This window comes from Phacochoerus africanus, chromosome X, assembly GCF_016906955.1.
Source record: "Phacochoerus africanus isolate WHEZ1 chromosome X, ROS_Pafr_v1, whole genome shotgun sequence".
Taxonomy (NCBI): Eukaryota; Metazoa; Chordata; class Mammalia; order Artiodactyla; family Suidae; genus Phacochoerus; species Phacochoerus africanus.
The window spans coordinates 58,396,496-58,423,071 of NC_062560.1; the positions used below are offsets into that span (position 1 = coordinate 58,396,496).

General features: G+C 36.6%; 1 protein-coding gene across 2 annotated transcripts in view; it reads right to left on the bottom strand.

Moving 5' to 3' along the window:
- Positions 1-26,576, bottom strand: part of OPHN1 (oligophrenin 1) — a 556,237-nt gene that overhangs the window by 61,761 nt on the left and 467,900 nt on the right. For both annotated transcript variants that reach the window (XM_047764388.1, XM_047764386.1), the window contains exon 20: positions 4,484-4,631. In XM_047764388.1, the coding sequence (XP_047620344.1) occupies positions 4,484-4,631 (148 nt within the window). The remainder of the gene's footprint in view (positions 1-4,483; positions 4,632-26,576) is intronic.

Consider the following 26,576-nt stretch of genomic DNA (forward strand, 5'->3'; position numbering starts at 1 on the left):
TTCCTGGATTGGAAAAATCAATATTGTAAAATTGGCCATACTTCCCAAAGAATGTTATTTGTTTCTTTTCCCTAGCTGCTTTCAAGATTCTCACTTTGCCTTTAATTTTGCCCAGTTTGATTAATATGTGTCTTAGTGTATTCCTTCTTGGGTTTATTTTATATGGTAGTCGTTGTGCTTGCTGGATTTGAGTGGGTGGTTCCTTTCCCATGTTAGGGAAGTTTTCGGCTATTACCTCTTGGAATATTTTTTCTGTCCCCTTCTCTCTCTTTTCTCCTTCTGGCACCCCTATAATATTGATGTTGGTGCATTTAACGTTGTCCCAGTGTTCTCTGAGACTCTCTTCATCTCTTTTCAATCTTTTTTCTCTTTTCTGTTCTGCATCTGTAATTTCCACTAATCTGACCTCCACCTCGCTTATTCATTTTTTGCCTCCTGCATTCTGCTATTAGCTGCTTCTGGTGAATTTTTTACTTTAGTTATTGTATTTTGTATCTCTTCTCATTTAAGTTTTATATCTTGTATCTCTTAGGTCAGTGTTTCCTGTAAGTTATCCATCTTTGCCTCCAGTTTATTTCCAATGTCTGGCCTCATCTTCAGCATCAACAGTATAAAGTCTTTTACCTGGGGTCTGAGAATCTCCTCTTCACTTAACTGTTTTTCTGGGGTTTTTCCCTTCTCCCTGATCTGAGTTATAGTTTTCTGTCTTTTCATTTTTATAGTTTTTTGGTGTGGTGACCTTTTTACAGATAATAGAGTTTTAGTCTCTCTTACTTCTGGTAGCTGTCCCCCTTGTGGCTGAAGTCAGTAAGGGGGCTTGCTGTAGGCTTCCTGATGGGAGGGACTGAAGCCTTCCCACTGGTAGGTGGAACTGATTCTAATCCCTCTAGTGGGTGGGTCTTAGTCTCTGGATGGGATTAGAGCTGGTTGTGTGCCTGAGGGGTCTTTAGGGAGCCTGTTTACTGAGGGGTGGGGCTGTGATCCCAACTGAATTGTTGTTTGCCCTGGGGCTTCTCAGCTCTGATGGGTGGGGCCAGATTTTCTCAAAATGGCCACCTCCAGAGAAGGCACACAGATGGATATCCCAGAGAGCTTTGCTTCCTCTGACCTTCCCTCACTACAAGCCACATTCACCCCTGTTTTCCCAGCATGTCCTCTAAGAACTGCAGTCAGGTTTGACCCAGATTCCTATGGAGACTTTCCTTTGCCCTGGGACCCAGTGCACGTGAAAGTCTGTGTGCACTTTTCAAGAATGGGGTCTCCATTTCCCCCAGTCCCATGGAGTTCCTGTATACAAGCCTCACTGGCCTTCAATGCCAGATGCTCCAGGGGCTCCTTTTCCCAGTTCCAGATCCCCTCACGTGGGAATTTTATGTGGGTCTCAGAACTCTCACTCCTGTAGGTGAGTCTCTGTGAACCAGTTACTTTCCAGTCTGTGGGGGTTCCCTCCCCGGAGCTACAAGGTTGTTTATATTGTGCAATCACCCCTCCTACCTCTTGATGTGGCCTCCTCTTTGTCTTCTGGATTATGGTATCTTTTTTAAGGTTTATGGTCTATTTGGTTGAAGACTGCTCAGACTTTAGTTGTGAATTTTGTGTTTTTAGGAGAGAAGTTGAGTTCCAGTCCTTCTACTGCACCATCTTAATCCCATCTCCCATATGAATTTTTAAATTGTTTTTTTCTACTCCTTTAAAATGTCTCTAGAATTTTGATAGGGATTGTATTAAACCAATGATAGCTTTAAGCAATATGAACATTTTAACAATATTAAGTCTTTCAAACATGAAAAAAGAATCCCATTTAATTTTGTTTTCTTCAATTTATTTCATTGATGTCTTCTAATTTTCAGTGTACATGTCTTCCACTCCTTGGCTAAATTTATTCCTGAGTTATTTTATGCTATTGTAAACAGAATGGTTTTCTTCATTTCTTTTTCATATAGAAAAACAACTGAATTTTGTATATTGCTTTTGTATTCTATACTTTCCTGAATTCACTTATTTTGAAGAAAGGGAATATCCTTCTTCCTGATCTTAGAAGAAAGATTTTCAGCTTTTCACCTTAGAGTATAATGTGAGCTGCGGGTTTGCCATATATTGCTTTTATTATATTAAGTTATATTCCCCCTACAGTTATTTTGTTGAGAGTTTTTACCATGAAAGAATATTGAATTTTGTTAAAAGCTTTTTAGGGATCCACTGAAAAGAAATCCGCTATGGATTTCTTTGGGCTTCATGGATCCAGATTTTCATTTCCTATATCATATTTAGGAATAGTTTTTTCTTTAAATAATCTTTATGTGGCTTTCTCTGTCTCTGCTCCTTCTGGGACTCCCACAATGTGCATATTCATTTATAGATTATGTCCCTTAAGTCCCTTATGTTTTCTTCACTTTTACAATCTTTTAATGTTCTTCTGACTGGGTCATTTTAAATGACCTTTTTATGACCTCACTGATTCTTTTTCTGCTTGTTCAAGGTTGATGTTAAAGCTCTCTATTGAATTTTTCAATGCAGACTTTGTGTTCTCCAGAATTTCAGTGTGCTTTTGAATTTCTGTTTGGTTCTTTTTTTATGGTTTTTACAACTTTCTTGAACTTCTCATATATTATTTTCCTGATTTTGTTTAGTTGTTCTCTTTAGTTCCTTGATCTTCTTTAGGATGATTATTTGTAATTCCCTTTGAGTTAAGATGTCCATTTCATTAGGATCAATTCATGGTGCTTTACGTTGTTCTTTTGGTGGAATTAAGTTTCCCTGGTTTTTCCTAATCCCTGTGACCTTGAGTTGGTGTTGGCCTATTTGAAGAAGTAGGCATATCTTCCATTTTTTACAGACTGGCTTTGGTAAGGAAATCTCTCTAGCAGCCAGCACAACCAGAGATTCTGGGTGGGTCAGCTGGAAGGCTCCACAAGTGGGCTTTTCTGTAGTTCTTAGGTAGATTGTTATAGTGCCTGGGTCAGTGGATGGGCAAGGCTGCCACCTGGATCTACAGAGAACTTGGAGCCTTGACCCCAGAGGCTAGCCTGGCACTGAGGAAGAAGAGGCTGCATCCACAGGGGGCCTGGACTAGAGGTTGAGATGTGGTTATATCCTGATGACTAGAACTACCAGGGCAAGCCTGAAGGCTGGGTCCGTGGTTGTGTTCAGGAGACTAGGGCTTCAAGAGCCAGCCTGGTATGTGGAGCCTGGGACTGCAGAAAATGGCCTAGTGCTGGGGCAGGTATAGAGCCTTGGTTGGTGAAGGCTGGTTTGTACGCTGGAAAAATGGGGGGTGGGGTTGGTACTAAGGTTTACTGGTGTGGTTCTGGTGCTGGGGTCCAAGGTAAAGTTGGGTGTTCATCTCATTATCTTTCCTCCTTGTGGAGAGGATCTTTCTCAATACTATGTTGTGTAAGCTTAGGATAGGAGTGATGAGGATAATATGAAAAATGTCCTTTCTAGCATCTGCAATGCATCTTTTATTATTTCTGTACCCTTTCCAGGTGCTCTTATCTCTCATCTGGAAAACACAGCTCTCATGAAGGTAGTTCTATGCATGGATAGTTGTTTGAATTAAGGCTACTGTGAGGAGACAAGCACCAGAAACTCCTATTCAGGCATCACTCCTCTGAATTTGTATTTAAAATCATGGAAACACCCAAATGTTCATTGACAGACGATTGGATTAGGAAGATGTGGTATATATACACAATAGAATACGACTCAGCCATAAAAAAGAACAAAATAATGCCATTTGCAGCAACATGGATGGAACTAGAGACCCTCATACTGAGTGAAATAAGTCAGAAAGAGAAAGACAAATACCATATCATATCACTTATAACTGGAATCTAATATACAGCACAAATGAACCTTTCCACAGAAAAGAAAATACTTGAAAATACAGAAAAGAAAAGACTTGAAGAATAGACTTTGTGGTTGACCGGGGGGAGGGGGAAGGAGTGGGAGGGATTGGAAGCTTGGGGTTAACGAATGCAAACTATTGCTCTTGGAATGGATTTACAATGAAATCCTGCTGTGTAGCACTAAGAATTATGTCTAGATACTTACATCTCAACATCACAATGAGAGGAAAAATTATGTATACATGTATGTGTAACTTGGTCCCCATGCTGTACAGTGGAATAAATAAATAAATAAATAAAATTTACAAAAAATAAAAAATAACAAAATCTCAAAACACTCAGAAAACACATTGCTCACCCATTTCAATCTATTGAGGAATATATCTAAGAACACCTTGGACCCTCCGCTGACCTGCTAAGGAGAATGGTAGCTGGCTTTGCAGGTTCATCTCTGTACTCTCCATTGCCAAAAGACTAATTCACTCTCAGCACAAATTTTACAAACCTTGCCTTGCCTGACCCAGGACCCAGGAAAAGTATACCTTTACATGGAAAAAAAAACGGTTGTGCCTCCACTTCTGCATATCTTGTTTCCAATCACTATTAAGAAGCTAAGGTAAACCCTTGCTACTGACCTTCACTTTCATCCAGGGAAGAAGTATAGAAAACAGTCCTTTCCCGCAGCAAGCGCTTTGAAATTGTGATTGGTTTGTGCCTCCTTGCTGTCGCTCGAGGCGGAGGCACTGGAGGTGCAGTACTTTCTTCAGGTGGACCTGAATAGATCTGTAGAGGGGGAATATTTCCAGGAAATGATTAGAAAGATCATTTTTGTATTCCTAGTGGTAACTACCATTTCATGCCCATTAATGTTACATCTAGAGTCTCCATATCAATTCTAATATGACTAAAGAGATTGGGTGGATTTTCTAAATCACTCTAGCCACCAGCAATTGTTTAGAGACCTCCTACCATGTTTGAGGTGCATAACTTGGCGCTTCTCAAAATGAATACAGACAAAAGCTGCACATCAGGGGAGCATCCTTCTATCTATTAGATGTTATGCTGTCTGATACATGAGTCATTGAATAAAACCAATTTAATCATTATTTTTTTACTTATTATTTTTATTTTTTAAGTTTATTTAAAAATATATTGCAATATAGTTGACTTACAAAGCTGTGTTAATTTCAAGTGTACAGCAAATTAAATCATGTATATGTATATATGTGTGTATATTGTGTATATATATACTTATACACATATACATATATCCATTCTTTTTCAGATTCTTTTCCCATATAGGTTATTACATGGCATTGGGTAAATTTCCCTGTGCTATACAGTAGGTAATTGTTACTCATCTATTTTATATAGTATTGTGTATATATCAACTCAAACCTCCTAATTTATCCCTCCTCTCCACATTTTCTCTTGGGTTAATATAAGTTTGGTTGTGAAACCTATGAGTATGTTTCTGTTTTATAAGTTCTATTGTATTATTTCTATTAGAGTCCACATATTAGTGATCTCATAGATCATTATTTAGAAATAAACTGCAATAGCAATTCTGGATTTTCCACTTACTTCCCAGAAAACTGTAAGAAAGTCACACCCCCCCACCTCAAATACCATAAAAAGTTACCTCCCATCTCTAAGATTTAGCTTCCTTATCTGAAAATTGTGGAGAGCATCACTTATCAAAGGGTGTGGTGAGAATCAAGTGAAAAGGGTAGTCAAAGTACATTATATGGGTAGTGGGAGGTGTGATGAATGACTAAAAACACCTACATACATTCAATATTTATGAAAAGATACCTATAAAGCTGGTTATATTGTTTCCCTCAAGACAGGAATAATGAATGGCTAAAGAAAGGATGGAGGAAACTTGTTTTTTAACTCCTATACCATTTTTATCTTTAAAAATTTCATACCATATATGCATTAGTTATTCACAAAATAAAGGGCAAAAACAAGGTGCCTTAGAAGATAAAAAAAAGTGCTGGATAAGTGAGGGAGGAGTTGTGATTAGAATTTGTGTATAGTGTCTCATATGTACTTAAGGATCTTCCTATCCCTGGGGAGAATGACCTTCTGGCAAAAGTGAACCCTGGGAGGGAGGGGACCAATGGTCACTGCAATAATGAAATCAACCCCAATGATTAGTACAAAAAGAAATGTCAAAGCCCAACATTCTATCAGGCAAGATTCAACACAGGTCACATAGTCACAGAACTTACATGATTGGGAACACAAGGCAAGCCTATGTAAATGCTGCACAATGATAGATAACAATGTAAGAACAATCATAAGGCAGTATGTGTCTCAAAAAGGAAAAGAGAAAATGACATAGTAGCAAGCTTTGAGGCCATATACTCTCAGATCATATTTCTGCTTCCACCACCCTTAGTAATAATATTCTAAATAACTACCATTTGTGAGCACTTCCTTAGGTAACTGTAGTAGTTGTTACAAATATTTCTTGCTATTTATCAAACACACCGGGGCCTTTGCACTGAGTGTTTCTTCTACCCAAAGTACTTTTCCTCTACATATTCATATAGCTCATAGTCTCAATTTCAGGAGGATTCATGATCAAATATACTCCTCTCAGTCCGTCCAGGTGAATATATCTAAAACTTTGACTTGCTTCCCTCTACCCAGTGTTTCCTATCACCTTTATTTAACTTTCTTCTCATTAGAATTTTTATCACTTTCTAACATAGTATAATGTAATTATTTAGTCTTTTTTGTTGTTGTCTGTTTTCCCATTTGGTTATATGCTATACTGAAGAATATTATCATTTTCACTGCTATATCTCCAGCAACTAGAATTTCTGGGCAAAAAAAATAAATCACACTTAAAATTGTGATATGCATACATGTATACATTCTCTTTTTCCACATTATCATGCTCCATCATAAGTGACTAGACATAGTTCCCAGTGCTACACAGCAGGAACTCATTGCTGATCCATTCCAAAGACAATAGTCTGTATGTATTAACCCCAAGCTCCAAATCCATCCCATTCCCTCACACTAATGAATGAAAATTTTAAAAACTGTGATATAAAAGAACAAATCGTCCTCTGAAAAATATAATAGCCTTTTCCCCTTACAGCAAAAATAGTGGAAAAGGGATTAGATTTACATGTCCAACAATGAAACATTTTAAAAGCTAGGGAAAAAAAATATAACAACAGTTGTGAATGAATTTGAAATGTGGCAATGAAGGAAAGTGACCCATGAGAGATAGGAAAAATAAATGAGGTGAGTTCCATGATTATCCCAGTTTTCAGCCTGGGGAGATTCTTTGGGCCATAATGCAGGAAGAGGAACCAAAGGGAGTCTGCTTAAGTTGAAGGCATTCAGTTGCAAGTATGACGAGGGCAAGGAAGTGAGAGTTTTCAGGGCAGAGTAGCAGAGAGAAGACAGTTTCACAGAGAGCTCTGGAGATCTGCAGGGGTCCTCTTTAAGAATTGAGCTGACCCATTCCAAAGGCAATGGCTACTATGTCTAGTCACTTATGATGGAGCATGATAATGTAAGAAAAAAGAATGTACAAATGTATGTGTAACTGGGTCACCATGCTATACAGTAGAAAATTGACAGAACACTGTAAACCAGCTATAATGAAAAAAATAAAAATCATTATATATTTAAAAAAAAGAATTTCGCTGTCATCAAACTAACACACAATGAATACATACGTGTGAGGCAAGAGCGACATGATAAAGAGGAAACAATTACTTAAGATCACACAGTGGGTAGAAGAGGTCCTATTCTCAGCAGCTACAGTGTATTATTGAATACACCTGACCAAGGAGGTAAAGGACTTATATGCCGAGAAGTATAAAACATTAATCAAGGAAATTAAACAAGATGTAACGAAATGGAAAGATAGCCCATGCTCCTGGGTTGCAAAAGTTAATATTGTAAAAATGGCCAGACTACCCAAATCAATCTACAGATTCAATGCAATCCCTATCAAATTACCCATGACATTTTCCACAGAACTAGAACAAACAATCCAAAAATTCATATGGAACCACAAAAGACCCAGAATTGCCAAAGCAATTCTGAGGAACAAGAACCAAGCAGGAGGCATAACTCTCCCAGACTTCAGGCACTTTTACAAAGCCACAGTCATAAAGACAGTGTGGTACTGGTACCAAGACAGACAGACAGACCAGTGGAACAGAAGAGAGAACCCAGAAATAAACCCAGACACCTATGGTCATTTAATCTTTGACAAAGGCGGCAAGAACATCAAATGGGAAAAAGACAGTCTTTTCAGCAAGTATTGCTGGGAAACCTGTACAATTGCATGCAAATCAACGAAACTGGAACACAGCCTCACATCATGCACAAAAATAAACTCAAAATGGCTGAAAGACTTAAATAGAAGACAAGATACCATCAAACTCCTGGAAGAGAACATAGGCAAAACACTCTCTGACATCAACAACATGAATATTTTCTCAGGTCAGTCTCCCAAAGCAACAGAAATAAGAGCACAAATAAACGAATGGGACCTAATCAAACTGACAAACTTTTGCACAGATAAGGAAACCAAAAAGAAAACAAAAAGACAACCTACAGAATGACAGAAAATAGTTTAAAGTGATGCAACTGACAAGGGCCTAATCTCTAAAATATACAAACTTATACAGCTCAACATCAAAAAAGCCAACAACCCAATTGAAAGATGAGGAAAGAACCTGAATAGACAACTCTCCAAGGAAGATATACAGATGGCAAACAAGCATATGAAAAAATTCTCAACATCTCTGCTTATTGGAGAAATGCAAATCAAAACTACCATGAGATACCACCTCACACCAGTCAGAATGGCCATCATGAATAAGTCCACAAATAACAAGTGCTGGAGGGGGTGTGAAGAAAAGGGAACCCTCCTCCACTGTTGGTGGGAATGTAAGCTGGTACAGCCACTATGGAGAACAATTTGGAGATACTTTAAAAATCTATACATAGAACTACCATATGACCCAGCAATCCCACTCTTGGATATATATCTGGACAAAACTTTCCTTAAAAAAAGACACATGCACCCGCATGTTCATTGCAGTAATATTCACAATAGCCAAGACATGGAATCAACCCAAATGTCCACTGATAGATGATTGGATCAATAAGATGTGGTATATATACACAATGGAATACTACTCAGCCATAAAAAGGAACGAAACAATGCCATTTGCAGCAACATGAATGGAACTAGAGACTCTTATCCTGAGTGAAGTAAGTCAGAAAGAGAAAGACAAATACCATATGATATCACTCATATCTGGTATGTAATATATGGCACAAAGGAACCTTTCCACAGAAGAGAAAACCATGGACTTGGAGAATAGACTTGTGTTTGCCAAGAAGGAAGGATAGGGAGTGGGAGGGCCTGGGATCTTGGGGTAAATAAATGCAGAATGTTGCCTTTGGGATGGATTAGCAATGAGATCCTGCTATGTAGCACTGGGTATTCTGTCTAGTCAACTATGATGGAACACGTAATGTGAGAAAAAAGAATGTATACTTGTATGTGTAACTGGGTCACCATGCTGTGCAGTAGAAAAAAATATATATATAAAGAAATAAAAATTTAAAAAATAAAATAAAAAATAATAATTCACAGGGCAATGAGTATAGCACACAGACAAGTTTTGTCACATTAGTGATGAAAAATTAACATGTGACTAGATACTATTATTTTTCTAAGAAAGCCTAAAGGAAAGACTTGAAAAAATCAAGCTGCTTTCAAGTTAACCTAACTGCATCCCAGAAAAAAAGCTCAACAATATTATTTGTAGGAATAAAAGGGTGCCAACATCCAGGAAAGTAAAATGAAGAATGTCTTTCATCTGATAAAAAATTACCACAAATAAGTTATAAGGTAGCTCTTTCTGATTTTGCAGTATGTTATTTCTTTGTCTTGCCCAATTGCTCTGGCTAGGATTCCAGGACTATGTTGAATATAAGTGGTTACAATGAATATCATTATCTTATTCCTGATCTTAGCAAGAAAGCTGTCCACCTCTGGCCATTGAATATACTCACTGTGGGCTTTTTCTATACCATCTTAGTAGTGTTGCAGTATATTCTTTCCATACCCAATTTGTTGAGAATGTTTATCATGATAGGATATTGAATGTTGGCATATGCATTTCTTGCATCTATTGAGATTTTTGTTTTCCATTCTATTAATGCAGTGAACCACATTTATTGATTTGCATATGTCAAACCATTCTTGCATCACAGGGGTAAATCTCATTTGTTCATGGTCTTTGATTCTTTCAAATGTTATTCAATTAATTATGCTAGTATGTTATAGAAAATTTCTGCATCTATATTCACTAGGTATATTGGTCTGTGGTTTGTATTTTCTTTTTCTTTCCTCCTCATCCTCCTTTTTCTTCTTCTTCTTTTCCCCCTCCTCCTTTAATAGAGTCCTTATCTAGCTTTGGTGTCAGGATAATGTTGGCCTCATACAATGGGTTTGGGAATGCTCCTTCCTTTTCAACTTTTTCTGAACCGTTAATAATTGGCATTAAATCTTCCTATAATGCTTGGTAGAATTCACCAATAAAACAATCTGGACATGAACTTTTCTTTTTTTGGAACACTTCTGATTACTAATTTAATTTCCTCACTTGCTATTAGTCTATTTAGATTTTCTATTTCTACATGATTCAGTCTTGGTAGGTTGCATATATCTAGGAATTTATCCATTTTTATAGTTATCCAATTTGTTGGCATATGATTATTCATGATAGTCTTTTATTATCTTTTATTTCTGTGGTGTATCCATTTTCATTTCTGATTTTATATATCTTTCTTCTCTATTTCTTAGTCTAGCTAAAGGTTTTCAGTTTTATTCATCTTTTCAAACAATGAAACATTTTCATTTATCTTTTCTACTGTTTTCTGAACGCTATTTCATTTATTTATGCTCTGATCACTGTTATTTTCTTCCTTCTGCAAACTCTGGGCTGATTTTTTCCAGTTTCTTGTGGTATTAAGTTAGGTTGTTGGCAATCTTTCTTTTGTCTTAATTCCTCTCTTAGAACTGCCTTTTCTGCACCCCATTAAGTTTTGATTGGCTGTTTTTCTATTGTCATTATTTCAAGATATTTCTGATTTACCTTTTAGTTTCTTGCTTCACCCACTGATTGTTCAGAAGTGTGATTACTACATATTTGTAAAATTTCCAACTTTCTTCCTGTTACTGATTTCTAGTTTCATACTACTGTGGTCAGAAAAATACTTGATATGGTTTCAATCTTCTTATAATTGCTAAGGCTTGTTTTGTGACATAACTTATTATCTATCATAGAGAAAGCTCTATGTGAACGTGATTGAAAAGAATGTTTATTTTGTTGTTGTTGGGTGAAATGTTCTATATACGTCTGTTAGGTTAATTTGGTTTAAGGTATAAGTAAAGTTCAATGTTTCTTTAATTGATGTTCTATCTGAATGATCTATGCATTATTGAAAGTGGGATATTAAAGTTCCCAATAATTATTTTATTGTTGTTTATTTCTCCCTTCAGAACTGTTAGTATTTGCTTAATACATTTAGGTGCCCCAACATTTGGGTGCACATAACTGTATAATTTTATATCCACTTGATGGATAGACTACTTCATAAATAATGACCTTCTTTGTCTCTTGTTAGTTTTTCCTTTAAAGTTTACTTTGTCTGATGTAAGTATAGCTATCTCTGCTCTCATTTGGTTTCCATTTGCATGAAATAACTTTTTCCAACACTACACTTTGAGCATATGTGTGTTCCTAAATTGGAAGCGAGTTTCTTTTAGGCAGCATGTTATAGTGTTTTATATTTAATCCATTCAGCCACTCTGCCTTTTGATTGAAAAATAAATTTCCACTTATAGTAATTTTTTTTTTTTGCTTTTTAGGGCTGTACCCATGGCATATGGAAGTTCTTAGGCTAGGAGTTGAATCAGATGTACAGCTGCTGGCCTACACCATTGCCACAGCAACACTGGATCCCTGAACCACTGAACAAGATTGATTTTCATAATGATCACCACTCACCTCCTAATTGCCAATCCTATGGGCACTCTTCAATCCTTATTTTGACTTTTCTCCAGCACTTGACACAAGTTGACATTTCTGATCTAAAAATGCCTTACCCCTTACCTTTCCAAATGACTATATTCCTACCTTTCTGAAAACTACCTAGTCTCTTTCCAAATGTTGATCTTCTCCAGGATTGTATTCTCAGTCCTCTAATAATCTCACTAATTTAGACTCATTCCCTCTCTCAACAATTTCATCCACTCTCATGGCTTACACTATCCATTTTCTCTAATGATTTTTATACCAGTATATGTAATTGTGTACTCAATACTATCATTTGGGTATCTCAAAATTATCTCAACCTCAACATTTCTAAAATTAAACATATTTAATTATTTTCTTGTTTATTTTTAAAAATAATGCTAATGTCCAAGCCAGAAATAAAGCCATTATTATCCTAATATCCTCCTTCACTCTAACATCCCATATCCACTTAATGACCACGTTCCACTGATTATACTTCTTTAATATCATTCTAATCTATCCTCTCTGCTCACTGCCAACACATAAGTTCAGAGTCCCATTATGTCTCTCTAGTATTACTATAGTGGTCTCCTATCTGCTCTCTATGCCTTCTCTCACTCCTTCCTTCAGTCTGTCTATCAAAGTATGGATAAAGTGACCTTTCTAAATTCAAAATATAATTTTTTTACTCCTCTGCTTATAACGTTTTAGTGACTCCTTACTATCTTTGAGACAAAGTACAAACTCTGTAGTTAATACACAAGGTGCTCTATAATCTGGCCATTACCTACAATCTCCAGTCTCATCTTCCACTATTCCTACATTCATCTTATACTAGGTATCCATTCACCTTCTTCCTCTTACTAATAGAAGTCACTGAGTTTTTCCTGAGTGCCCATGCCTAAGTTTCCTAGTTTACCTTGTAGCTAAGTAAGACTTAAGTTTTAAACAATAGACTACAAGTGGAAGTGATGTATACAAACTTCTGGATCATGTTTTTATAAAGAAATTGTCTTGATTCCATTCTGTCTCCTTACCTCTTGTCTTTGATGAAGACCAATGGAACATATATATAGGACCCAGACATTAAGGCCAAGTCATGAGGATGGCAGAGCTACTCCACCAATTTTGGAGTATTTAATCTCTGGATTTTTACATGAAAGCAAAATGAATTTCTTATTTAAGCCACTGTATTTGCTGTCCTCTTTGCTATAGGAATTTAGCCTGTACCTTAATTAATCCATTCGCCTTTAACTTTTGGGACTTATAAAGCCTTAGCTAGCCCCCAAGACAGAGATATGTTCCACTTCCATTTTTGTCCATAGCATCTGATGTACATCTTCATCACAGTAGTTACAATGATGTGTCCTAAATATTACTTGCTCCAAATTTCCTGCCAGTATCACAAGCTTCCTGACAGCAGAGATTTTTGTCTCATTCACCTGTATATGCTAGGGCCCTAGTAGAACACCAAGTAAAAGGAAGCAGCTCAATGATAGATTTTAGAATGAATGGATGGACCATGGCTTCTAGGCCCCTCAAGGCTTATTAAGTAATAGAGCCTTTTCTCACTTATTTCTTCTAAACTGGAATTGGGGAAATAGTGTATGACAAAGAGATTAAAGAGGTAGCTTTGAGGCAGAATCAGCTGTGTAGAGGTTTTGCCACTTATAAGCTATGCAACCTCATACAAGTTACTTAAACTATATGAACCTCAAATGTGAGGCTCAGTTTGTATTTTGCAGACTTCAGTTGCAAAATAATGATAATAATACCATCTGCCTCATACCATTGTGATGATTGAATGAAAAAATATATGTAAAGAGCTTGGTCTGGAACATATTAAGCACTCTACAAATGGTAACTATTGCAGCCCTAAAAAGGGCTTAAATTCTCATTTTCTTGGAGGAGCTGGAGGGAGGGTGGAAGATTGGGGGACAGAAGAAGGTTGATTTTAGAGCAATAAGGGGTAGAGTGGTTATGTGCTACGCAAATCAGAAGTTGTGGACTTGATGGCTTTTCAAGGTCTCTGCCAGATGAAATAATTTTATTTCTCTCCTCTAGTTATACAAATTATTTGCTTCTCATTGACAAAACTCCTTCCTTACAGCCTAATCTTCTTCAAGGGGCTACCCCAAGGTGGATATGGGCTCACTAACTTCTAGGGTTTATAATGAGAGCTGCCAAATCCACTGGGACCAGGTGCTGTTTACAGGCTCTGTCTCCTTGAGATAGACTGAGACATTTGCTGGGAGTCTTTTGAGACCAGTTTTGTTAATGTGCTCATAGGCAGTGCTCAGAGAAGATAGTAGGCTTAAAACCACAGTATCTCTAAATGAGAAAAGTCTAGAAAAACAGAGGGGACCCTTCCTGTTGTGTGTCCTTTCTAAAATTAAAGCATGACCTGGATGACCCTACAGTCAACATGGATTGCAACATTTTCTCCAAAGCTGGCCTACAGATGTAAATCTTGGAGCCAAGATTTAATGTGGAAATATTGGCAATTACTGTGGTAGGAAGAATCTACTTACCTCCTTCTCTGTCCTGTGGGCCCTCCAAAGGCCTCACATCAGATCTCTTTTTAAATGATAAGCTTTAACCTATGTGTTACTATTATTCCCTTTGGGAAAATAAATGGAGTATGTGTCACTAGTATTCTCTTTGGGACAAGAAATGGAGTAAATGGTCATCCTTGCTCATTCAACTCTAGCCACTCTGGCCTCTTAGCTATTCAACATGTCAAGCACATTTCTGCCTCATGGCCTTTGCATTCAATGTTCACTATTCTTGGATCTGCTTTCCCCCAAGATATCCACCATGGCTTATACACCTAGTTTATTCAGTTCTCTGCCTAAGTATCATATTAATACTACCTTCTATAAGATAACTATCCCTTACCTTGTTTTGTTTTTTATTCAGAGCACTTATCACCACCTGGCAAAATTTTTATTGAATTGTTTACCATCTATCTCTCCAAAATAAAATATTAGATCCATGAAATAAAGGTCTCTGTTTTTGTTTAAAAGTGTATGCCCCAGTGTCTAGAAATTTTGCCTGGTATGTGATAAAATTTAGTATTAGGAAATTACTTTGGAATATATACTCAAATTTGAATTTAATATTAATATTATCAAAATAACATTTGAAAAGAAGACAACAAACTACAAATATAACTAGTGGCTTGAGAAGGAAAACCTGGGGAGAAAATCTATGTTTTCATTAAACTTAACTTTGACAGCCTGATTTTAATGAGGAGGGCCTTTTAGAAAGGAAAAGGGAGTTAAGAGAGGTCCAAGAAAAGAAACTGTTTTACCCAATTCCCTATTGAGTAATATTTCTTGAGTACCCATTAAAAGCATGTTCTGAGAAAGGAATAACAATATACCCTCTGAACACAGAAGAAACAAATCTTAAAGGAATGGGCAAGTCATAATGTGTGAGGCTTTCTTACAGATGGATAAAAGCTAATTAGATGAAAGCTAGATGAAGCTAAATACCAGGTGGCACAGGATACAAAACTAGCTCTTCTGTATCTCATGCAATCATTGTAAATGGGAAATTACAGCAGTGTCAGGAGAAGGCATAACTGGCAGGACTATGATAAGAAATCAGATTTGTCTCACTTCAAGGTATATACATAGAAGGAAACACTTTAAGTTAAGAAAAATAATTCTTTGGGTGGAAACAGTATCAATCAAAACTTATTTTCCCAATTTCTAAAACTCCAGAAAGAGGGCAGACTGATTTGGCTTTATGTAGATTGGTTAAGAACACCTTGAATTTTGTGATCTTTGATACTGACTTCAGGAAAAATCCCAGAAGGTAGCCAGAGTAGTCTGGGAGCAAACAAGTGATATTTGCTTTCTGGGCACTTGGCTGGCTCTGAGGTGGTGTTAGCTGAGTTGAATTCTAAAGGCCTGGTCTAAGAGAACTCAATAGCTAAGGAATAATATTTCACTTGGACGGGCCTTGACTATTGCCTGAGGTGGCCATCGGTCTAACTCCTAGAAATCCTTCTTCTGAAGGCTATTAAGGTCTAAAGTTGGATAATAACTTAACATTTGCTAAGCTTTGAGGCACAGACAGGAGAGGTAGCACCTTTTCTAGGAAGGGGGATTCAGAAAATGCTTGCCAGGGTTTGATCACATATTAACTCCTTCTGGTTTCTTCTCTGTTATGTCTTTAGGCATGAAAGAGAGAAGAAATTTAACATAAGACAGTCATTTTTCAATTGCCAAAAGTCATGAGATCCACACTCACCCAAACTTTTGGAAATTTTGGCCAAACTGAGCAACTATCCAGATTCTCCCCAGATGCTGCTTCAGGGCTGCAAATATCAGATTGTACAAAAAGCATCTCGCCTTTCTATAAATCAAAGATATAAAACTTGGCCCTGATGAATCTCAGCTTTCCACTGAGTCTCCATTTATGCTCTGGCCGAGGCTGTGCTGTGCTTTCTGGGGTCTGGTTATATTAGCAAAAATTGCACTCTGAACTTCATTAAAAATAGAGGTGGTGATGGGGTCAAAAATAATGAGCTCTTAGCATTTGGCAGAGACTACTTTAAACATCAAATGTGTCATAAAGTTTTCAAGTATGCATAGAACTTTGAAAATGTAATGTCTATTGTTATCAAGAGCATATTTTTTTTTTTTAAAGAGGGCTGTCACCAGGCTTGTCTTTGGTCTCTGCAACACAGAGGCTTTCAGGTCCTTCTACATGATACACTCTGCAACCATACCTAGTCCTACCCATACGTTATACTTATAGGAAAACTGATGATCAAAACAAGGAAGTGGTTTGCCAAAGGCTCCAAAGCTAGTAGGTAGTAGAACTTAGACTAGAACTGAAGAATTCTAATCCCAATATGGCACCCTATCCTCTTAAAATACAGGACCTCTTATATGAAACTGTTTTATACTTGCACTGATTATGGTCTATAATCCATGCTCTGCCTGTCAGTCCATTCCTCTGGCCAGTTGCCTTGGGAAGAGAATGCTGAGGTAGAGAAACAATGAAGTCAGATCCTGGTAAGGAGAATTCTATCCAGTTGTCATGGATTTATCTATTTTCTACTAAGAATAGAATGGCAGATTTCAAGTGGAGTTTTCCTTTTAGAACTATTTAGGATATTTTAGGTTGGAGAAGGGAAGAGTTTCTGCATTGTTTAGCAACCTGAACTAAAAATTATCTAAGCACTTCTAAGAAATTCCCCTTTGGTTACAAAGACTTAATATATACCAGGGATTATGAAAGAATGTCATTACTAAAATAATCTGTCAATAAAGTAAAGAGGTGGTAGTACAGGGAGGGCATGGGCAGGTATTAGAACTTGGTGGGCAATACTAAGTACAAAAATACTTGATACACTTATTTTACTGAATCCTCCCAACAACTGAGTGAGTTTACTAGTCCCCATTTTTAAAATGAAAGAAACAAGACTCAGGGAAGTAGCCTGACTTAAGCCATCCAGCTAGCACAGAATGGAGCTGGGATTCAACCTCAGAGTCATCCGCTTCCAAAACTATTTTTCCATTCTTTTTATAATATCCTCACTTTCAGAGATATTTGGAAAAATCTATAGAAGTGGCCTGGGCATTTTCAGGATTATTTTAAGAAGTCTTAGTCTGAAAAAGTAGCAGTGACTCAACGACAGTCCTAAAAATCAGAGCAAAAGAAAGAGTTCACCCAAAAGTTATGATTCCTGGTTTCCAAAATTCCTATAGGCAGTATCATCAGACTAAGGAACCTCAGTCTGCTTTAAGTTTAGCTGCCAAAGGACACCTATCTAACTGTCCAGAACAGTGGCCTCAGTCTTACTGTATTATCTAGACTCCGATGTTCAAACCTAAGGCTCAGACCACCCAAAGGAGAATGGCAAAAGCAAAAGTATATGATATAAGAAAATCACTGGCCATTGAAGGGAATGGGCCATATGAACTCAGAGATCTTTTTAAATTCTCAAAAATCTACAATTCTATATTAATTTCCTCATTTCTCTCCCTCTCTCTCTCTCTCACACACACACACACGTGACAAGCAAATCAGAAGCCTCCAAAAATATATCAAAAATCCATATTTGACTTTCATATGCACAATAAATTTAATCCTTCTAGGCCTCAGTTACCTGTAAGTTAAATGAGGAAATAGCTCATAAAAGTTGCAAGGATTCAATGAGATGTTGAATGTCAGTAGGGTACCAGAATTCATGGCACATAGTAAGTTCTAGATAAATACAAACTATTGTTTATACTATTAATTATTATTTCAGTGCCAACTGGAGAGAGGAAAAGGGAGGGAGAGAGTATTCCCCACCTTTTGCTAAATCTTGAGATAATTCTTAACGGTGACAAGAATCTAAAGGGTGACTCATGGGTAATGTTTCAGCTCTCTGAGAGATAAACCCCAGCTCACAGCTGTATAGTATACTTGTCACACTATCTCATCAGGATTGGACATACTTATTCACTTCAAACAGGTCCTGATCTCACTTCAAAGCTAAGGTAACTAAGCTTTTGGGAAATGTGTGAAGATCTTCTTTATTTAGATGTAATTGAAAACTTAAAGCTATGTTTTCAAAGATATACCATGACTAATGAACATATATGAAATTTCTCAATCTAATAATTCTTTGCTTAAAGATATTTTATCTTCAGGTTACACTTTGCTCTCAATATTCACTACTTAAAGATTTTTTTTCTGAAGATTCATTTGAAAATGTTTGCCAAGTCCCCAGATAACATTATAATGTGAAAGTGTCGTCACATGTACAGGCTAATAAAATGCTATTTTTAATAACTTTTACCTTAAATCTATCATTTCAGAAATTAAAGGCTTTGAAGTAAAAACCTGACTTAATTGGATTGTGTGTGGGGGGGTGTATGTCGAGAGATAATAGAGATATGTTTAAAATATATAAAATATAAATCTGTAAAGTATAAATATATATTTATATTCATTTATATTTTAAAATATCTACCTACCTACTACTCATTCCAGAAAACAGGGGCAGAGAGGAACATTCATGTATTCCTTTGCTGCCCTCTGGTGGCAGACTAAAATTTACAGAAACAGGAGGAAGAGACCAGGACTAAAATGTTCTGTTTCCCCTGGGTTGCAAAACTGGGTGTCTGAAAAATACATAAAACTGAGTTTTTCCTTAAAAGGGACTCTTGTTTGCCTCCTAAAATCTATTACATTGCTACAATGTTGGGTTTTTCCTGGACAAGATCCCATTTAGCCATTTGGGAACATAGGCAGCATTTGTATTCCCACAAACTCCACATTAAGAACAGCCCAGCTTTCTCTGGCCAATTTACAGGAAGAACCTTCCTCAACCATCTACATCTTCATCAAAGACTGTACCACTCAGTTCCTTTAACTATGGTTTATAACCATACATCTTTAGAAATAGGAATAAAATCCATTTCCACATATATTGATAATAGATTTTCCAATTATTTTGAAAATAATTATTCATCCAGAAAACTGTACTTAAGGCAATAAAGAAAGATCCTGTAGGATTAAAAAGCAGCTTCCCCCAGGGAAAAGGAAAGATTGGAAATGAATAAAGGGGCTCGAGTGAGGTTAGAAGAGCTAAGATAACATCAGTGGTGGAAAGACAAGCACAACTCGCTGTTATCTTTAACATCTCACACAAAATAGGTCCCCATTCCTTGAGGTGTAACCTTAACATAACATACCTAGAATTAAGTTTCAGCTTTACCACTTACCACACTGTGCCTGTTTCCTAATCCAACAAATGGAAATAATGATATCCATCATTCACAGAGTTAGAATAAGGACTGAATGAGATAAAAATATATTGTCCCATAGGGCACATAGCCAGATTCCATGTCCTTGTTGAATACAAATCTAAATTTAAGAGGCAAACCTGCTGGTTCCTAACCCCAGTACAATGATCTCAGCAGTAATAAGGATGGAAATGACCAATACCAGATTGTATAACTAAGAAAATGAGTTTGCAAAGCACAAGTGAGATATGTGGTAAGACTTTGGGGCTAATACCTGAGTTCTTTTATAAACTAATTCAGAAGAACTGTGGGAGTAGATGGGTGGGGATGGACTAAAATTCCCAAGGGTAGGAGTGGGAATTGAGTTGGAGAAAGGCAAATTTGTTACTACTACTGCAGCATGCATAAAGGGCCTTTATGTGAAATGAAGAGCTTGCACAAGAAGGTCTTCAAGGTCCCTTTACAGTGTGAATATTCAAATTGAATCTATTCCATATTTTGACCCCTTGAGTAAAATAAGTCACTATGCTCAAAACAAAATTGCTAAGAACTGCCTTCAGACCTGTCTTCTCCTTTACCCTGTAATCCACCACAATTCCCCCAAAACAAAATGTTCAGAAAAAAAACAGAAGTCAACCTTCCCCTATCAGTCCAAATTGCCTCTGTGCTTGGGCACCCTGATAGATACTTCTCAGTGAGATGGGAAGAAAGAGAACTTAAGAATGATTGACACTGTTTAGAGATCAGTGTAGAGGTAGAACTTCTTGTGCCATAACTTACCGACTTACCAACTTCGAAAACAAATAATTTAGAGAAGATGATTCCTTCAGGTATCAATATTTGTGATGCACTTAAATTTTGTTTACAGACTGTGGACATTCTTAAAAGAGAGGCTAAAGGAAGGGAATGACAGAGAAATTTAAAACCAATGTGTTTAAGCCCCTTTCTATTAAAGAGCAAGTGTAAATGGAAAAAACACATTACTGAAATTAATATATGTCAACTGAAAAATCACATCCCATTAACTGAACAACTTGGCAGGAACATATAATCCCTGATATTTGTAAAACAGCATCCACCCTCATATATATTATCTCTTTTAAGCCCCACAACCATCCTAAGAGGTTACACCTACATAAGGTCCAGAATTTCTGGAACAATCTCATCCACATTTCATTTTGCTCTTTTTTAAAAAAGGCAATTTGATAAACGTATAATAAACTGGGACCTCTTTTTGTATCTCCACATAAGATATTAAATATGAATAAATTCATAAATCAGAAAAGATCCCTCGTTACCATGTCTTTGTTTGGAAAACATGATCAGAGTATATATCTAGTATCATACAAAGGTTAGAATTTCAATCATTTTATAGGTTATAAGGGTATAACAACTTCACTCAAAAAGTGACCACTCATTAGTAGGAAAAAACCTCTTATTGGATCATAGGAATAACAGATAACTAGCACTTTGATCACTCTTCAAATCACCCAACAGAACACACATTTGATATCCTGGCCAATATCAAAGCAAAATCACACTTTTATGAAGTTTTAGGGATTGAGGTCATTCATTAAAAATGGACTTCCTTATAAAGTTGAAGTTGTCAATTCCCCTAAAAATTGTATAAAATAACAACAAAAAGACCCCATTTTTTCAGATTAATGATGAGAGACTAAACATGCTAATGTCAGTCTTGTATCCACTTGTAAATTTATTAGAACATTTAAAATGCCAAATGACTCAAGCAAGAACTATCTAGACTTCCCTACTGCCTGCAGGATAAAGACCAAACTACTTAGTCAAGCATACAAGATGCATGCTTGGACCACCAAATGCTAGGATTAAAAGAATATCCTTTAAAACAAATCTTTATGGTCTGTGGATGATCCTTCAGCAACTCATCCCTCAAAGTTCTTTGGCCTTCTCATCAATAACCTTTTTCCTCTACCTCAAGTACCCATTTTCATAAACATAACAAAGATCTTGTGGTAGTATAGTACAGGTCTGAACTGCCGGGTTCCAAATCCAAGCTCCAATACTTACTCATTATGTGACACTGGAAACATCACAACTTCTCTGTGCCTTGGATTTTTCCTTATGTGAAAGTAGGTGTTAATGTCCTAATGTTAAATAGTGCTTCAGTGTTTAGCGCATAGTAAAGACTTTACAAGTAAGTAAATAAACATTTTCTGGTTATCACCTGAAAATTAGTTTCATTTTTGACATTTGAAATACTAGTTTCTGACTCTGATGACTTCCCATCCTTCTAGGAATCACATGTCTTCACTCTACTTATTCCTGGTCTTTAACACTGAGAACTTTATTCCCTGTATCCTCTTACTTTATCTCAATCTACTAATTCTATCACTTCCTTCTCCTTCTCAGTTTGATCTAAATGGTGGACAATAAACAACTACCAATACCCTCAGGATTTTTGGTCCTGTTCCTTTTCTGCACTTCCCTTAAAAACACCAATGCTAGAAAGCAGCATATAACCAGGCTAGTTGTAGTCCAATTCTATACACTGTTTTTTGAGCAGTGTTTGGGGGAGCTGAGAAGCCCCACCAGGGATAATAGGTTTACACTGTGCATTTTCCTTTAATAACAACACTTTAACATGTACTTGGCCTGCTCTTTCTCCATTCCCTTCATAGACTATTTTAAACCTTTTTTTAACTATCCTCAAGCATCCGGCCTTATACCTATTTTCCTTTACTCTCAGCAGATAAGGTAAAATTACATTCTACCTGAGAAAACAGCATGCAGCAATCATTATCTTCTTCAGTTTTCAGACACTGCCTCCCCTTGCCCAGAGCTTACAAAATTTATATGCATCTATTCCTGCTTTCCTCTCCTTCCCTAAGAGGTCATAGAATAATCTAGAAGCCATCTGTTCAAAACACCTCAGGGACTTCCCCCCATCAATTATTTCCTCTCTCACTTGGATCTTCAATCTCTTCCTCCATATCAGCTAAACAGTCTCTGGTTTATAAACATGCACATGTTGCCCAGTCTTAAAAATATTCTCTCTTGAGTCAATATCTCTCTACACATTGCCTCCAATTTTCTTTCCTTTTTACAACCAAACCACTTGATGTTCATTTCTCCACCTCCCATTAAACACTTTAAATTATTTACTATGAAATATTCTACATAGATCAAAAGATTAAAATGTTATAATAAAAAAAATCCCTGTGTAACCACCACTCACTTTAAGATCAACAATGCTCACCAATTGTACTCCCTTTCCCCTCACAGAGGTAACTACTATCCTAAAATGGAGTTTTCAGTGATTTAAGATCAGATGGGTACACAAGAAGGATAGGCACACATTCAAATGTCAACCCAATAAAAACAATGTGGCACCCCCACCTCTCAACTGAAATGGACAGCTGTTAAAGACTAAAATGTATCCTCCCAAAATTTATATTTTGAAGACTTTACCTTTACTGTGACTGTATTTGGAGATATGGAATTTAAAAAGTAGTAAAGGTTAAATGAGGTCATAAAGGTGAAGCCCTAGACCAATACAACTGGTATCCTTGTAAGATGAAGAAGAGAGAACAAAGAGGCACACACACACAGGGGAAAGTCTACAAGAGGGCACAGTGAGGAAGCAACCAAAGAGAAAGCCCTGAGGAGAAATTAGCCCTCATAGTACCTAGACATTGGATTTCCAGCCTCTAGAACTCTGATAGAGTAGATTTCTGTTGTTTAAGCTATGTAATATATGGCATTTTGTTATTGTAGCCCTAGAAAACTAATAAAACAACCAATACATGTATGAAAAGATACCTGATCTCATTCATAATTTAAAACATCTATTTGAAAAGAATGAAATATAATTATTCACTTATGAGCTGAATAACATTAAAATGTTTGAGAAATCCAACTTTACTAATGATGTGAGGAAATAGGCCAAATACTGATGGTATCAGTATATATCAATAAAAATTTTTTAACTTTATATTTTGAGATGATTTTAGACTTTAGGAAAAACTACAAAAATAGTACAAAGAGTTTCTTATAACCATCTTCCAAATTCCCCTAATAGCTACATCTTATATGACCACAGGGGAATTATTAAAAGAAGGAAATTGACATCAGCACAATAATATTAACTAATCCGCGATTTTATTTGAGTTTTGTCAGTTTTTGCATTAATTTCCTCCTTTACTGATTTAGGATACAATCCAGGATCAAATATGGCATTAAATTGTTATAGCACCTTAGTCTCCTTCAGTCTGTGATAGTTCTTCAGTCTTTCTTTGTCTTTCATGAGTATAAGGCTTCTGAAGAGTACTGGTATGGCAGACAGAATGATACCAAAGATGTCCATGTGCTAATCCCCAGAACCTGTTATTATGTTACCTTATTTGGAAAAAAAAAAGATGCTTTGCATATATGATTAAGGTAAGGATTTTGAGATAGGAAAATCACCTTGGATTATGTGGGTAGGCTCAATATAAAAACAAGGGTCTTTATAAGAGGGAGGCAGAAGGTTCAGAGAGAAAAGGTGATGTGTTGATAGAGGCAAAGGAAAGTGAGTGAGACAGTGGGGGTAAGAGTGAGAGTAAGAATGACAGAGGAGGGGAGGGAGAGAGAGAGAGAAATTATATGCTTTGAAGATGGAGGAAGGGGCCACAAACCAAGGGCTGCAAGGAGGCTTCTAGAAGCTGGAAAGGGCTAGGAAAGAGAGGCAGCACTGCCAACAGATTTTATATTTCTTACCTCCAGACCTGTTAAGATAATGCATTTGTTTTGTTTTAAGTCATAAAGTTTGTGTTAATTTGTTACAACAATAATAGGAAATTAATATAAATTTTGATGCCTGGATATAGTGTGCTGTAAGAAATAGTTTAAAATTATGGAAGTCAAAACCTAAAAATTTGCTTTGCAATGGGCGGGAGCAGATACTGCGAGAATTTAGAGGATCATAACAGAAACAGCCTGGACTACTTTGAACAAACTGTTAGTAGAAACTGCATATTAATGATTCTGCTAGTGAGAGCTCAGAAGGAAGTATGGAGAACAGTAGAAAAAATGTATACTGTCTTAGGGAACGTAAGTCATCATAAAGACTGTTGATAGAAATATGGATATTAAAGGTACTGCTGATGAAGGCCCAGAGGGAAGTAATGAACATGTCATTAGAAACTGGAGGAAATGGGATCCTTATTACATAGTGGTATAAAGCTTAGGTGAATTGTTTTGTTACAGTTACATGGGAAGCACTACTTGTTAAGCAATTAACTTGGTTACTTAGCTGAGATTTCCAAGCAAAGTATTGAAGGTTTTGCCTAGTTTCTTCTTGCTGATTATAGTAAAATGTGTGAGGAAAGAGATAAAATAAGGAAAGAGCTGTTAAACAAAATGGAACTAGGACTTCTAAGACTATATAATTTAGGAAATTCTCAGCCTATGTAGATTGCAAAAATTGTTAAAATTAGGAGATTCATTGTCAGGAAGGCATGCTTTGAAGAGAAAGCCAAGGGTGTGGCTAGATAGCCTTTTGTTAGTGACTCAGAAGGATCCAAAAAATCATAGTATTCAGTTACACAGAGGACTCTTTGAAGAGTTTATGTATGTGACTCATGGATCCCACTAGCTATCTCAGTAGAAGCCAAAATTAGAGATGGGATGCTGAGGCAATTATTTAGGAAAGACTTATGGAGGATCTTCTTGCCCAATGGAATGAATCTTGGTGACATACCTTGGGGACCCTCAAAATTTTGAGGATGTTATACCCACATAAACACTGCTAGCTTGGCCTAAAAAGGACAGAGAGAAGATGAAATAAAAGAAGGCTGTCAGACCCCCATAATTCTACAAGCAGGAAACAGGCTGATAAAACTATTCAGCTTCAAATACATGCTACTTTTCACCAAAAAAAAAAAAAAAAGGAAAAAGGAAAGATGACTCAGAGGGTGGAGCTGCAAGTCCAAAGGATTGAGCCACATTCACAGAGGGTTATTCTGGACCCTGAAACCTAATAGAATTTGCCCAGTTGGATTTCAAAATTGCTTGGTATGATTGACTCATTTTTTTCCCTTCTATTTTCTCCTTTTTGGAAGAGGAAGATCTATAATTATTATCCTATACCTATCTTTCCAATGTATTTTGGGAGCAAATTACTTGTTTTCTAGGTTTACAGGTAAGATAGTGAGGAATTTTACCCTACAATGAATTATAGCAAGAGACTCACCCATACCTAATTTAGGTGTTTAGATGATGAGATTTGGGACTTTTGAGCAGAAGATAATTAGATGAGATTTTGGACTTAAATTGATGCTATAATCAGTTGAGACTTTTGGGAATCTTGAAATAGGATGGATATATTTTGCATGCAGGATGGACCTAAGTCTTTTGGGGTCAGAGAGTAAACTGGTGGACAGAATAATGACCCTCAAAATGTCCATGTCCTAATCCCCCAAACCTGTAAACATGTTACCTTACATGGCAAAAGTACATACAACTTGCCAGTTATTTTGCAGGATTCAGTCAATTTGGGTTTTTCTGTTGTCTTCTCATGATTATATTTAGGTTAAACATTTTTAGGAAGAAGTGATGCTAAACTCCTCGCAGTGCACTATACTAGTGATACAAGATGTTGATATACCTCACTACTGGTGAGTTCCACTTTGAAGATATTATTTTTCCCCTTATCATTAATAAACATCTTGAGTGAGCTATTTTGAAAGTTGGAAGATACCATGATTCTAGCTTTACCTTTACCTACTAACTTTAGTATTTATTGATGGTTCTTGCCTGTAAATTACTGGAGCTATTTCTATTTTGGTCATTTCTTCTACATATGTTAATTTAAATCATATCGTAAGAAAAAGCTGTTCCTTCTCGTGTGTGTGTGTGTTTAATTGTTTATATCAGTATGG